Genomic DNA, 15,000 nt, shown 5'->3' on the forward strand with positions numbered 1-15,000 from the left:
ATCGCGGACCCCGCAATTTCCTTTTCCAATTTGCCATAAACAAGTCGAACAGCCCCTCGTTAACAGGCTACGCTCGCGACTGCTCTCTTGAAAGTTCGACGTCGCGAGATCGTAGAAGAGAAACGGAGGTCGGTGGGTTAAGTTCGAAAGGTAGTAGTAAGGGATCGAATCGAGGATGGAACTGGTAGTGGTGATGATGATGGTGGCGGTGATGTTGGTGGTAGTGGTTGGGTGCAACTCGGTCGAATTAAAGGAATTAAAGGACGCCTCGTTTCTCGTATCTTTCTTTCTTTTTCTATCACTTTTCTCTCCTCGTCTCACTCCATCCACTCACCCACCTTTCTCTCTCTCTCTCTCTCTCTCTCTCTCTCTCTCTCTCTCTTTCTTTTTCTTTTATACGTTATTTCACCCTTCTTGGAAAAAGGGCGATAGGAAAGGAAAGAGAAGAGAGAAGAAGAAAAAAAAATAAAAACGGAAAAGAAACTTTGCTCTTCTACTTCGAACCGAATCGAAAGGCTTCCACTTATTCGCGATTTTCTTCGAGATGCGCACGACGTTTGCATTAAGTCCGTAATGGTCGCGATTATTAGCGCGCATTATTCAGGGTCTCTTCGGAGACCCATTCTTTTTTCTCTCCTCTCTAAAATTTTTCATCTCTTTCTGTCTGTCTTTCTTTCCTCCTCTCTTTCTCTCTCTCTCTCTCTCTTTTTCTTAGGGAAAGGAAGGGAAGGAAAGGAACGGTGAATTATTGATACGCGGAGAAAGGGAGAATTAAAAAATCTCTAGATCCAAAATCACGCGAGACGGCACGCTTTGCTACTGTCCCGTGGTATTCACCCAGTGAATTAAAAATGAAGATTCGAATGGTCGTATCGTGGTATGGGACTTGCTTTTTGGCGGTGGAAAAACGAGGCCATCGGTTAGGACCACCCCTGTCTTAATGTATCTATCTTGTGAATCATTGAAGATCTTACGTTAGGAAGAGTAATTTAAAAAAAGAAAAGAAAAAAATCAAATTAGAGAGAAAGGAAGAGAAAAAGATAGATCAGTACGTTTAACGAATATGTCTCTTCTTAAAAAATTATTTCAAACGTAACGTAATTATCTTTTAATTGTTATAATATTTTTCTTATTCGAAGTCGATGTATGATATTTTCTCTTGAATAGTTATTTTAAATCAATGTAATTATTTTCTAAGTATTTCAATATTTTCTTTAGCGAAAGTCAATAATATATATTCACTTACCTCTACCACTTCTACCGACGAATCTAAGATCGTTGAATTTAGCAACTTGATTCTTCATTAATGCGGTGGAATTCCGTAACTCCGCGCAACAGTTTTCGTCGTTGCCCGCCCGTACAGTGACCAAGGTGCCGTCACCGACCTCACCAAGTGCCACTACTTTGAAAGCTACCGGAAGAGTCTTGTTTGATCTCCAATGCGACGGTAGAACTGTGCATACCACGTGTGGACAACCTTTCGAACAAACAAATAGCTTTATTGATCTATTTGTCATCGATATTAATTAACCACTTGACCACAAATGACGAGTCCTACTCTTCATGATAATCCAATGATAAATTATACAATGATGAGGTAGAATCGCCACGAGATTTTTAAAAATGGATATTAAAAATAATCAATCAAGAGGTTAATCGTTCTTCGTCTAATTTATCTTTCTCTAGTTTTTAATGTAATAAAAATTACCTGTTCGCACGAGTTCTCCAGGATGTTCAGCAAGCAAACCATCCAACGTCCTTTCAGCGAGTAGATCAGCAGTGAGTGCATAATCGGAATGATGATTACCACTAGTAGAACCTTGAGGAGGCACGTCGTTAGCTAGGTGCATTCTTCTCCTCGACGAAGAGGCCCTAGTCCTACGTATTCTCGCTCCACCGATTTGATTCGCTGGAATCGCTTGATGTCCTTGATGATCACCGCGAACCGATCTAGGATCGGGATAATCTAGGCCAGGAGGCCGATCTTCGGGACGAACAACATCTCGCGAAGGATTCGTCATGAGAGCAGGATCATCAGTTTTTTCTTACTTCGTATAAGAAAAAGTACGTTCTCTCTTTTGAACTAGTGATCGCTCAAACTGGTGAACACAATCGATTGAATCCTTTTATCGATCTTCGGAATTGAAGAATGAAACTTGAGAGAGAGAGAGGGGGGAGAGAAAGAGAGAGATAGCGAAAGAGAGAGAGAGAGAGAAAGCACGCGTTCGCTGATTTCGATCAAACTGATAACTCTTGTGGATCAGGAAGAACGCATTAAGAACGATAGCTTCTCCCGAAGGAATCAGATTTGTTGGCTTCAGAAACGAATGCCATACAGAATGCTGCTCGGTTGCTCTTACTTGGCCTACGGACCCCAGGATCCTTTGATCCTTATTTCATTATCTCGCTTTGGGAGAGGAGCATCCGTTTGCAAATTCTTCCTCCCGTCTCGATTGCCAAGTCGCGGAGAAAATTCGTTTTATTGGAATCGACAGGAAGTACCACCCTCTCTCTCTTCTCTTTTTTTCTTTTTTTCTTTCCTTCTTCTTCTACTACTAGTACTACTATTACTTCCTCTTTTTCTTCTTCTTCTTCTTCTTCTTCTTTCTCAAACTTTTTCCCTTTTTTTTTTCTTTTTTTCTCTTCGCGTCTTTATCCCCGTCGAACGATATACAATACTACCGTCTTCCTTTCTTCGCAATACAGAACGCACTCGAGAGACGGTCCGATATTACTTTTAACTTCCTTCCCGTCGTTAGATCGCACACTTGGAAATAATTTAAAGGATCGAGAGTATGCTGAGACAGGGAAGATCTCTACGCTTAAATTCACCCGCGTTCGTTGAGTTCCCACGAAACATACAGTTGTCACGTGTATCGAATTGAATCAGTCCGTCGAGTTTACCCTACCCCGTCTCACAAATCGAGAACGATAACACGTTGAACGCGAAAAGGAAAAACGAGAAAGGAAAAATAAAGGAACAACAGAAATCAACTAATAATAATTGGTCCTTCTAGAAAAAAAGAAAAAAGAATCTTCCTTCAACTTGAGAACAATTCGTTTAGCTTTGTACACTTGTTAAGAACGTTTGCCGAACACGACACTGCGAACGAAATCACTTTTTTCCCATTGAATAACAAATTCTCATTGGTTCAATCGTTCGATCTTAAAGATTTCTTCATGACGAGTATCCAAGATCCTCCGATCCAGAAGATAACGTAACTGACTTGTATGATCCAGGAGAGAAACCAGAGACGAAGTGAGATCTTCGTAGGTCGTCTTGATAACGTTTCTCGAACTGCTGGCAAGGATGACGAAGGTAGTCGTTCACCTGGCGATACCTCGGCGGGTGGCAGCGGCAACTTGTACGGGGTAGGATAGGGTGTTTAACTCGCGCGGTCTCGTTTCGGTTCGGCGGTGGAAGATGGCGGCTTCTGCGGTGGAGCCGCGCGGTGTGGTTGCGGTGTATTTTTGAGGCTGCCGCCCCCAGCCACCACCGAGACCACCCCGGGTAAACCCCCTTCCTCCGCCGTTCGTCCCTCCACCTCTTCCTCCTCCTCCTCCTCTTCCTCCGCGCCGCCACCACCCCCGCCGACCCTCTCGCACCCCTAAAACTCGCTCTGGTGGGGGATGCTTTTTCCAAGCGGTGGGGAAAAATCTCTCTTTCTCCCTCTATCTGGCACTCTTCTCTCTTTATCTATCTCTCTCTCTTTCCTCCTCTTCGCTTTTCTCCTTCTCTTCTACTATTTCTCTCTCCCTCTTTTTCTCTCTCCCTCTTTCTCTCTCTCTCTCTATCTCTCTCGTTTTATCACTTTCTCTCTCTCTCTCTCTCTCTATCTATCTATATGTGTCCCTCTTTCTCTCTCTTTATTTCTCTTTTCCTCTCTCTACTGATGCCAGCAATGACGCCTCACCGGATGACGCCAAACGTCCTCTCTACTCTTTACTCTGATCACTGTGTGGTGGTCCCTCGACTCTTATTCTTTTCTTTCGACTCTTCGAACTTTTATTACGATTCATCTTCGTCACTCCAAAGTTCCCGATGTCTCGGATAACCTCGAATGTCTTCCTCGATGATCTCCATGAAGATTCTTCTCGTTCCGTTCTAGCTTTTACATATCGATTATGATTTCTCTCTTTCTCTACCCCTCTCTCTCTCTCTCTCTCTCTCTCTCTCTCTCTGTCTCTTTGTTCTTTCTCTTTTTCTTCTCTCTCTCTCTCTCTCTCTCTCTCTCTCTCTCTCTCTCTCTCTCTCTCTCTCTCCTTTTGAATTTTAGAAACTCAAGAATAGATCAATTATCGATATAATTTTCTAATTTCCGACGACGACTATAACCAACTGGATTACTCTACATTCGATCGTTAAAACGCGGATAAGTATCACGAACGCGTATACAAGCGATCACTCGCTCGTTACGTAATTTATCGGTAATAATTATCATCGTCATTGCTTTTTGGTGATACTCGAAATGATGGAAAGGGTTGTGGCCTGAATTACGATGGGTTATATTAAACATATCGACGGATCTGACCGCGTAAAAGTAAAATTAACCGTCGTCATCATCATCATCGTCATTCGTTCGTTCGTTCGTTCGTTCGTTCGTTCATTCGTTCGTTCGTTAGTTAGTTCGTTTGTTCGTTAGTTCATTCGTTTCGGATAGTTAATAAGAACTATTCGTAATCGACCACACGATTTCTATATTAATCGATTTCCACATGTCCTCTTCGATATTAGATATCTCTTATTGGTTCGTATATTTAGCACCGTTCTATCGAGCTAATTACTTATTCCATTATTATCGATTATATCGCGACCTGCCGTAAAATCACCGCGCGGTTACGCATTTTTACCTCGTTAGCCAGTCGCTTTATTTGTCTTTTTGTTGTTGTTGTTGTTGTTGTTGTTGTTCTATTTTTTTTGTTTCGTTTCTCTTTTTTTTTCAGGGAAAAAAACCGAACACGCAGTAACACATTGTAAAGCCGCGATCACTGGTTCGCTCGTTTGTCCATGAGATTTTTCACTATACTCTCTCTCTCTCTCTCTCTCTCTCTCTCTCTCTCTCTCTTTCTCTCTCTCTCTCTCTCTCTCTCTATATATATATATATATATATATATATATATATATATATATACCTTTCTTTCTCTCTTTCTCTTTCTCTCATACACGGATTTTTAAACAGATCAACTCGTTCGATCTTTCAAATCATGCGCCGAGAGAATCTCTTCGTTCTTTCGTATAGTTCTAGAGAGGAACTAAAAAATATCGTCGTCCACGTGTTCTTTTCCTTTAACATAGGCGACGTCGTATTATCTTTCTTTCCCGTCTATTCCTTCCTGCTTCCGTCGTTCAACGACCGCCCCGCCGCGCGAGACTGCGAAACGACACTGTGAAGAAAGGGAAAACAAAGACGGCAGAAAGGCCCCCTCGTGTAGTTGCGTTTAGCACCGAGTATATACCGGGGGTTGCGCGATGCTTGGGGCTCCTCTCTTCGAGGGTGCAAGCTGTTGAGCGAGCGAGTGAGTGAGAAAGAGAAAGAAAGAGAGAAAGAGAAAGAGAAAGAGATAAAGAGAAGGCAAAGTTGGGGTGGAAGATTGGAGTGAGATGACTAGAACGGAGAAAGAGAAAAAGAGAGAAGAATGAATGAGTGAGTGTGTGTGTGAGAGAGAGAGAGAGAGAGAGAGAGAGAGAGAGAGATACTTTCTCTTAACATCCCTTCTCGCAATAAGTCGCCTTCAAGATTCGAATACATATTATAAAGCTAACACCGTTCCTAATGATTTCTAACGCGACTCGACGTTAAATCGCAGATTTACGAGTACCCATCCAATACCGTCGCTTTTCGTTCCGTTCCGTAGCGTTACGTTGCAACGCGTCGCCCTGCGTTACGACGTTTTTTATGTAATCGCATTTACGTACGATTAATCGTTTATCTTACTTGTTTGCTCTCGAGGCTCGATTTATCGCCTTCCGGCTTTCGTCCGATAAATAACCAAACAAATGATTAAATTAATAATCTATAAAGCGAAAATCTCGTGACGTTGAATCATATTGTACATATTTTCTTTCCTCTTTCGTGATTGTCGGAAATTATTTTAATATAAAAAGTAAGGAACGGATATTTTCTTGCGACGCGATACTTTATCACTACGTTCGATCCTTGATTTTTGCGACTAGTTTTTAGCAACTTAATATGGGAGATCGAACGGAACTAGACGAGAGAACGTGCGAGACTCGTCACTTTTTCGAGCGCTGACAACGAGACTATCGATCATGACGTATCTATAGGAGAACCCCTAAATGAGAAGAGAGAGAGAGAGAGAGAGAGACAGAGAGAGAGTCTCGAACCCCCTATATATACATGGATATATATTAACCCCCTGTATGTATATATATAATCCTGCACCCCTATGGCTAACAATACGTAGACCCCTAAACGATGCACTTTGTTGAGCTGGTTCCACTTACGATTCGTGTTTTCTATATATAGTTGCTTTTTTCTTTGATACATCTCGTGGAATTGAGAATGGAAACGTTAGAAAGAATGAGAGTTAAAAGTGACTGTAGGAATCAGATACATGCTCGATTAAACTATGACGATTAGATTAATTGGAATTTTCTTGAGTTTTGCAAATTAATGTAAATAGAAGATAATTCGAAGCTTTTGCATAAATTATTTTCAAAAGTTTTCGACTCTTAGTAAGATGGAGACAAAGACAAAGAGAGAGAGAGAGAGAGAGAGAGAGAGAGAGAGAGAGAGAGAGAGAGAAGGACAAAAGTTAGGGTGAGAATTGGTATGCCAAGAGAATTTCAAAGTAGTTCAACTGTGTTTTTGTTAGATGGGAGAAGGGACGATAAGTACTAACGGCAAGCTAAGCTAAAGATACTTTTCTTTTTCGTATTTCTACCAACTTTAACACAAATCGAGAATGTACGATATTAATTCGAATTGAAATAAAATGATTAGCTTTTTTCTTTCTCTTTTCCTCTCCATTTTTCATAGAATTCGATTTCGTTAGTAGCGAAATATATGAGGTAGAAGATTTTTTTGAATCGTTCCGTACCGTAATTCGTCGGCGTTAAATGAAATAAACAGAAGAGGTGAAATAATTCGACGGCCATCATTATTAAAAACGATTGGTTTTCGCCACTATTTGGTATTACCCGTTCTTCCTTCGAAACGCAATTTCGACTATTTTTCTCTCGCTGTCGGATGCCCTTTCGACGGTAACGATACTCTATAACCCGCATCCGACACGGTCCACGTAACCAGCGCGGCGATGAATGCAGGACGATTATCGACGCACTTTTCCGTTCAAATTAATTGGACCAATTATCGGGGCCGAACAATTACCTACTAGCGACCAATTAGATCAGCAGGATTTGTTGTCACCCCGTAGAGCGACAAGAAATAATTGGAGCTCGTGCATTTTTCGTTACGAGAGACAGAAAAAAGGGAAAGAGAGAGAGAGAGAGAGAGATTTATATATACACACCCACACAAACACACACACGCACACAAAGAGAAAAAGCGAGCAAGATAGAGAGAGAGAGAGAGAGAGAGAGAGAGAGAGAGAGAGAGATCAGAGAAAAACAAGAGAGACAAAACAAACTCGAGAAAAATTCTCGTATAAACGTATAATCAAAAAGCGCGCTAAAATGTGAACCGATCTCGGCCGATAATCCGCATTCGGTCGGTAATGTCGTTTTACCGTAATAAGATCTGATCCTGGATCAGCACTGATCGACACTCACGTCACTGTCCGTCGACGTAGAAATAATTTTATTCATATATCTCACATATCGAACTATACTTAAATGAAGACACTAACACCGTTTAGATATCACTTGTTTCTATTATAATTCACGATTTCATATATGAGATTTCATGTTTTCTTTGAGAACACGATCTCTCCCTCTCTCTCTCTCTCTCTCTCTCTCTCTCTCTCTCTCTCTCTCTCTCTCTTTCTCTCTCTCTCTCCCTCTCTCTCTCCCTCTGTCTCTCTCCCTCTCTCTTTCTTTAAGTAGACACTGGAACTCTGACGATCGCACGAATATTTTGCTCCTCGACACTTCCTAGAAGTAGTTGATGGCAACGTTAGAAGAGGAGAGGCTAATCGCAGAGAGTTAGGACACGTTGGCCGTAGGTAATTCTCGAAAAAGGCCGCAGCTCGGGCCAGCCGAGACGTCTTGGGGGGTCTTGGGGGTCTCGAGACTCTCGCGAAAAGGGGGTGGAGGGTCGTCGTAGACGGTGGAGGCGGTGGAGGCGGTACCGGAGGCGGGCCGCACTTTTTCACGGAAACGCGCATGCGGCTACTTTTATACCCCACCAGCGGTACCACCGCCTTGGCGTTCTTAAAGGCTTCTTAGGGTGAGTTTTGTCCCCCACGAAGGCAACCCATACCCTTCTACTCTCTTTCTTTCTCTTTATCTCTCTCTCTCTCTCTCTCTCTCTCCCTCCCTCCCTCTGTCTCTGTCTCTGTCTCTGTCTCTGTCTCTGTCTCCGTCTCTGTCTTTCACTCTCTATCTCTTTTTCTCTATCTCTCGTTTATTTCTGTCTCTGTCTCACACCCTCGATCTTGTTCTCGCGGAGACGAAAGAACGGCGTGGCTGGCACGACGATGCTTCCAAAGGGTTGCACCACCACCACTGCTATCACCACCACTACCACCAGCAGCACCACCACCACCACTAGCACTACTATTGCCTCCATCCTTCGCCACTACCACCACCGCTGTGTTTTGCGGACGTCGACGGATCTCCTGGAATTTTCGGCCTCTCGCTATTTTTATTTCTTTATATCGGTTGATTCGACATCTTGTTAGTATCAAAAACATTTCCTCATAATTTTCTATATAATATTATTTTCTTTTCTTTGTAAGGAAGTTTATATATTTTAAATAGTAGGATATTATTATATTTATCGGTATGCATTTTGATGTCAAAAATGTTTTATTAAGCTTCCAGGATAATCATTCGTTTCTCATGATATTTTCATCTTTCGATTATTTTATATTACTTTCAAGAAGAATAGTAATACAAAATATAAGGTAGTATCGGCGTCGTTCTCGTGTCGTAATAAATCTGATCATGAAAACGCTACTATCGTCCGTATAAGAACTCGATGAGAAGCCCAACTCCGATTACTCGTCTCACTGGCTAATCTGATTTGAATCACCTCCTCCAGACCGAGCTCTCCTTAACGCTATTCCTTTGGTTTCGCTCGACAATCTCGTTAGGTCGGATCGACGTAGACCCGATAACGTGGGTTCTTGTATTGCTTGTACTTCGAGCAAGCGAATTAAGCGTGTAAGGAGCCTTCCTACAGTCGCGAATAGACGTTCTATAGTTAGATGATTCTTTTTTTTTTCTTTTTTTTTTTTTTTTTTCTTTATTCTTCAAGACACTAGAATAGGAGAATAGATGGTAGACGGTACATGGGGTTACGAAAACTCGTTCATCTTCTGATTTAATTCTCGCACGATTCCCAACGAGATCAACTGTCTATATCGAAAAGAAAATTGTCGAAAGGAGACCACGGAGAGTACGAAAGTGAAAAAAGGAGAAAAAGAAAGAGAGAGAGAGAGAGAAAAAGAGAAGAATAAAGAAGGAAAGACTCCTCGCGAAGAAAATAAGAAAGCAAATTACCTAGCAGTCACTCACCCCATCGAGGGTGAGAGGTGTCGATATGACATATACGGGGGGTAGAAAGAGAGAAGCAGGAGGTATCCATGGGTGGCAACCCCTGGGGTTTATTACAAGGGTGGAATCAAATACACCGGGTGTCAAAAAATGAAACGCCACCCTACAGCGTTCTTTCCCAACCCTCTACGTTCTGTGGAAAACTCGGTGGGACGAGGTCACGGTGAGTTACGGAAAGAATGAAAGAAGGAAAGAAAAAAAGAAAGAAAGAAAGAAAGAGGGTGAGATTATATAGCGATTCGAGAATTCGCTTTCTCGTAGATAATAAAGGATCGTTGAATCAGGGCTGATTTCATTTTCGAAGTGCGTTATCGCGTTCAACAACGATTCGAAACTAACGCGTTATACTTTTTATTCTTTTTTATTTTACATGTTTCTTTTTTTCATTTTCTTTCTTCGCTTTTTTTTAAAATCTCTTTCTCTCTCTCTCTCTCTCTCTCTCTCTCTCTCTCTCTCTTTCTTTTTTCTTTTTATTTATCTTTTTCGATCTTCAAAGTCAAGAGAAATCATTCGAGAGGAGAACACAGACGTCATGCGTTTTCCTCTATGTGTTCTCTTTCGGCCCTTTACAGAAAATCGTTCCCTTTAGCGAGGAGCACTCGTCTCGCGAATACCATTGGCGCTCTTCATAGGGCGAGCTTTTAAAGGGGTAGTGCCACCCCCGTTCAACGTCGTCACCCCGGTTTGCCGGCTTCGCGCTCTTGTTTGTTTCGTAATCTTTAAGATCGGAAGGGTTCCTGCCTTTCTCAACACTGAAAATCTATTGTCACTTTGTAAGATTTCATCGAATTCGATGGAGCATTTAAAAAACGTGTTTTTTTAATCGCATTCGAATAACGATTGCATGAAAAAGAAAATATTTATATTCGTAAAGCAAAAAAATATTGTTCGTTCAAGTTGAATCGATCGAATGAAGGGTAACACATGTCGTACAAATCGGACGATATATTTTCAGCCTAAGTGAAGGACTAAACTTTTCTTAGGATCGTCATTGCTCGAGGGAGATAGAACGGGTAGCGATTAAATATTATGACCGGCGAAGTCGTCCAAAATGTCTCCTCTTCTATGGAGGAGCCACCACTTAGCATAATTAAAATATCTCTTTACCGAAAATCTTCAGAACGAACTAACACAGCCGATATTATCTTTTAGGTGGACAAAACTTTGCTTCTTACTATATTTATACTTTTTCCTTTCCTTTTTTTATTCAAACTCTATATATCTATTTCTAAGAAAGAAAAAAAAGGCAGAGATGTTAGATAGTTGGAGATCGAGAAGTTATTAAGAGCAATTGCAAAAGGAAGTTCCTTTGTACTATTAAAAGTAGACGAAAGATAGATGAACATGAACAAATCGTCCATGATGGAAACGTCTCGTAGAGAGTAATGTCTTCTTGGACGTACACGAAGAGGAGGAAGAAGAAAAGGAAGAGGAGGAGTAGTAAGAGGAAGAAGAGGAGGGTTTGTCAGAAGCAAGAGACGACTCGTCATCCAAAGGAATAGCGTGTAATGTCTCTCTTACTACGAATTCCCTCTCTTTCTCTCTCTTTCTCTTTCTCTCTTTTCCTTTCTCTCCTTCTCCCCCCCTCTCTCTCTCTCTCTCTCTCACACACTCACTCACAACCTCTCCTAACTTTCTCACCGTTTCCGAGCAACCTCCGATTACCCTGGTTACGTCGAACAAGTCTTTGGACTCGAACGGAACCTATCTTCGTATTCATAAAATTCAATAAACGAGTAAAAGAAGAAAGAATCAATGAAACAGTAACGATAATTCTTAATCAGAATAGTTCCAATCCCTCGTAGTCGTCATCGGGTTTGACCAAGAACGACCCAAGAGAGAACGCAGCAGAAGCGATTCTAGGGTCATTTCCATTCGTCCCTTGCAAAGTGGTATCATTTCCCAAAGGAGCTACCTCTGGATCTCTCGGTCTCCGTGTCCTTCGTCAGAACCAGCTGTGCTGTTCGCCTTTACTTCTCGTCTTTTTCAAACGTACTAAAATCGATCGGTCCATTTGCGTTGCACCAAGAAAAAAAGGAGAGAGGAGGAAAGAAAGAAAGGAAAAAGAAAAAAGAAAATAATAAGAAAGAAAAAATAATAAGAGAAAGAGAGAAAGAGGGAAGGAAGGAATAGAGAAAAGGATGAGAATCCATCGGCCAACTTTTTTTAACCAAATTCTAACAAAGAATAAGATCGCTCTGTATCGTTCCGTACACCCACTAGAACACTTCGGTGGCTTCATCAAACACGATCATCGACGCGGAACTAACTACTAATGCTATCACTTTTTCCTCCTCTTTCTTTCTCTATTTCTCTCTCCTCAAATTCAAAATCTCGTCCACAGAAATCACACTGACTGCCGTCGGATTTGCATGGAAATGAAGAAGCTTTCGAGATTCGAAAGTATAACCTATTGTTTATTATAATTTTGCCATAAGTTAAGGAGAAAGAAAATTTTGTTGCGAGTAATGAAATTTCTCGATAAAAACGAGAGGATAATTTCGATGGACAAGAGGTTCACTATCCTTTTTCTTTCTCCCTTTCCTTCTCTTTCTCTCTCTCTCTCTCTCTCTCTCTCTCTCTCTCTCTCTCTCTCTGTCTCTCTCACTGGATCTAGTTTCTAGATAGAAGCGTACGATCGTGACAGTTTATCAAATTGCAAGCTTGCCCTCTACGCCCGTAAAGGGATGTAAGGGTCGTAAGGTGGAACGAGCAGCTCGGAAGAAGAGGTTGAGGGAGTAGCTTATTAGAGCCACGACAGGAGGCAGAGCTCCACCTTGAAACCTCCGAACAACCACCAGCCTGCCGTGAGTCTTACCACCTTTCCTTCGCGTTCCTTCAGTCCTTCGATCCCTTCCCCCTTGGCACGAGGCCTTCCTCAGCCCTTAACTTCTTCGTCCTCCTCGTTTTACCGACTCGAGATCGCATAGTTCCAACAGTGGAAAGGTGGCAGGGCGTAAAGGGTCGCTTGGGACCGACGTACTACCTACCTACCTACTACCTACCTACTCCTACTTGGTACTCCTCTTTAATCTACGAGGTCACCAAGCAACGAGCTTCGAGCTTTCTACCTTGGAGGTAGACGTCGACGACCTCCGAGATATCGACGCTAAACTCATGAAAACTGTGTGTCCAGGCTAAACTCCCTTAAGGAATTTTTCTTGAGAGAATTTGTCTTTTTTACATTGTCCTATCGTTTGTTTCTCTTTTTATGTATGTTCCTTATAATACGTCGTGCTATGTCATCATAACAACGTATCCATGATATATTGTACGAAAGAAATTTCGTACGAGAGTAAAAAACAAGAAAAAAGAAAATAAAATGATAGAGAACTCTAGGAAAATTTTTCTATAAGCTTAAAACGAGCCACCGAAGAAACGGATATATCGAAGACAGTATCCCAAGGGACTTGTACTTTCTTACGCAACAACAGGACCGCATGTAGTCTGATTTCGAAGGACGAGACACGCCGAGTCGGTGCTACTTCTCTCCAGGGGGTAGTTTTAAAATTCAACCCCCATACGAGAACGAAGGGGACGAAATGCATGGTACACGATACTCATATCAATCCGAACGAGATCGATATCGAGAATGAGGAGGACTGATAGCTTTTTCTTTTTTTTTCTGTCGTTTTTTTTTCCTTTTTTTCTTTTTTCTTTTCTTTTTTTTTTTTTGTAAATTTTAGTCGCTATTCAAAACGAATCCGAACTTTTCGGGAAACGAACGAGATCTATACGATCTTATTATTCTATTTAGAGTATCGTATATAGGGCGCCTACTCGTTCAACTAAAATCATAGGTTCTCAGTTAAGTTTGGATACGTGTAGCGTATATATCCGAAATGGCTGGTCACGCAGCGCTAATCGTATCGATCGAGCACTCTTAATCCATTAATGAACTTCCCAGGCTCGTTTTACCCCGGGTACCCAGGCTTTTCGCAGGCGCCATCTCTATCCGTTACAGGCTACATACATCCATACATACATACATACATACATAGAGAAGCGAGCACGAGTTTCATCTCTCTCTTCCTCTGTCCACATATATATATATATATATATATATATATATATATATATATATATACGTATCTATGTGTATGTGTGTATATGTCGCGTACGTTCGACGACAAAAGTTCGGGAAAAAAATTTTTCTACCGATAAGTGATCCTAATTTATCAGGGAATCTCCACTTTTTTCCCCGATGGACGACGAAAATTCAATTTCTTCTATCATTATGCGTAAGCCTGCGTTTCAATCGCCTCGTCTATAATGACAAATAATTTTTAATGTAACCACATATTTCTTAACTAATTGATTAGTATTTGTTAACACATTTACATCATCATACAAATTTTATTGAAATTAATGCAATATTTAATTTTGAATAATTATCGCTTTATTTAAATCTTTACTTACGCGAACGAACGCGATCGTACAAGCAGTGTTTACGACGATGTTATACACAACTGATAATGATAACAACAGCGGTAATAATAATATCGGATCTCGTAATAAATAACAAACCTTATATACGTGTACTTGACTAGTAAATAATCTCTCTTTGTAAAAAATATACATCCCAGTTACGGGAATGTACAATTGAAGAAGTTCTCGTTTGTAAAAGATTAATATTAATATTAAATGTTTATTAATATTTAAGTATTGCCAGATGATTATCAAGACAATTGTCATCTTGATTATTATCTCTTCAAAAAGAAAGAAAGAGAGAGAGAGAGAGAAAGAGAATAAAGAGAAATATTTAAAAAGTAGCAAGTACCTTTAGCGAAAATATTCGCTTCGTCGATCCTATTTATGATTTTGTTTCCTTCGATTTAGTTCACCCATCCTCCCCTTTCTTACTTACTACCACCACTACTAACATTCAATTGACTGAAATCCTTTTTACTATAGCGTGCAGCCAAACAAACGATAGGTCTCCGAACGGGCGCGTTCTTCCGCGACGACAAATTCCTCAAATATTTATCCGCTAGCATCTCCTCCTCAGACCCTCCGTGGCGTTGTTCGTTGCTCGACAACGACGACAACTACGAAGACGACGAAAACGACAAGAAACGACTAAGAGCGACGCCCCAACGCCACTTCCGTTTCGCACACTTGCCGAGTGTGTCAATTCTGACGCCTATCGACGTATGACAAATACCCTCCTCGTCGAACCTGTCAACTTCTGACAAGCAGGACAGAAGAAAAGGAGGGATGAAAGTAAAGAGGGATGAAAATGTCGGGATACCGCGACCTCCTTGCTATTTTCTGTATCTTCCTTTTCTTTTCTATTCCT

The 15,000-nt window shown here is 41.2% G+C and overlaps 1 protein-coding gene across 3 annotated transcripts in view; it reads right to left on the minus strand.

Annotated features, from left to right (window-relative positions):
- Positions 1 to 7,908, minus strand: part of LOC122626942 — a 23,503-nt gene extending 15,595 nt beyond the window's left edge. For 2 of the 3 annotated variants that reach the window (XM_043807584.1, XM_043807566.1), the window contains exons 1-2: positions 1,709 to 2,165; positions 1,247 to 1,477 (exon numbers count right to left, since the gene is read on the minus strand). In XM_043807584.1, the coding sequence (XP_043663519.1) occupies positions 1,247 to 1,477; positions 1,709 to 2,021 (544 nt within the window). In that variant the 5' untranslated portion in view covers positions 2,022 to 2,165. Of the gene's footprint in view, positions 1 to 1,246; positions 1,478 to 1,708; positions 2,166 to 7,711 lie in introns of those variants that run through there. The other variant, XM_043807574.1, reaches the window with a different exon arrangement.
- Positions 7,909 to 15,000: the final 7,092 nt, after the last annotated feature.

The sequence above is a fragment of the Vespula pensylvanica genome, chromosome 1, assembly GCF_014466175.1.
Source record: "Vespula pensylvanica isolate Volc-1 chromosome 1, ASM1446617v1, whole genome shotgun sequence".
NCBI lineage: Eukaryota > Metazoa > Arthropoda > Insecta > Hymenoptera > Vespidae > Vespula > Vespula pensylvanica.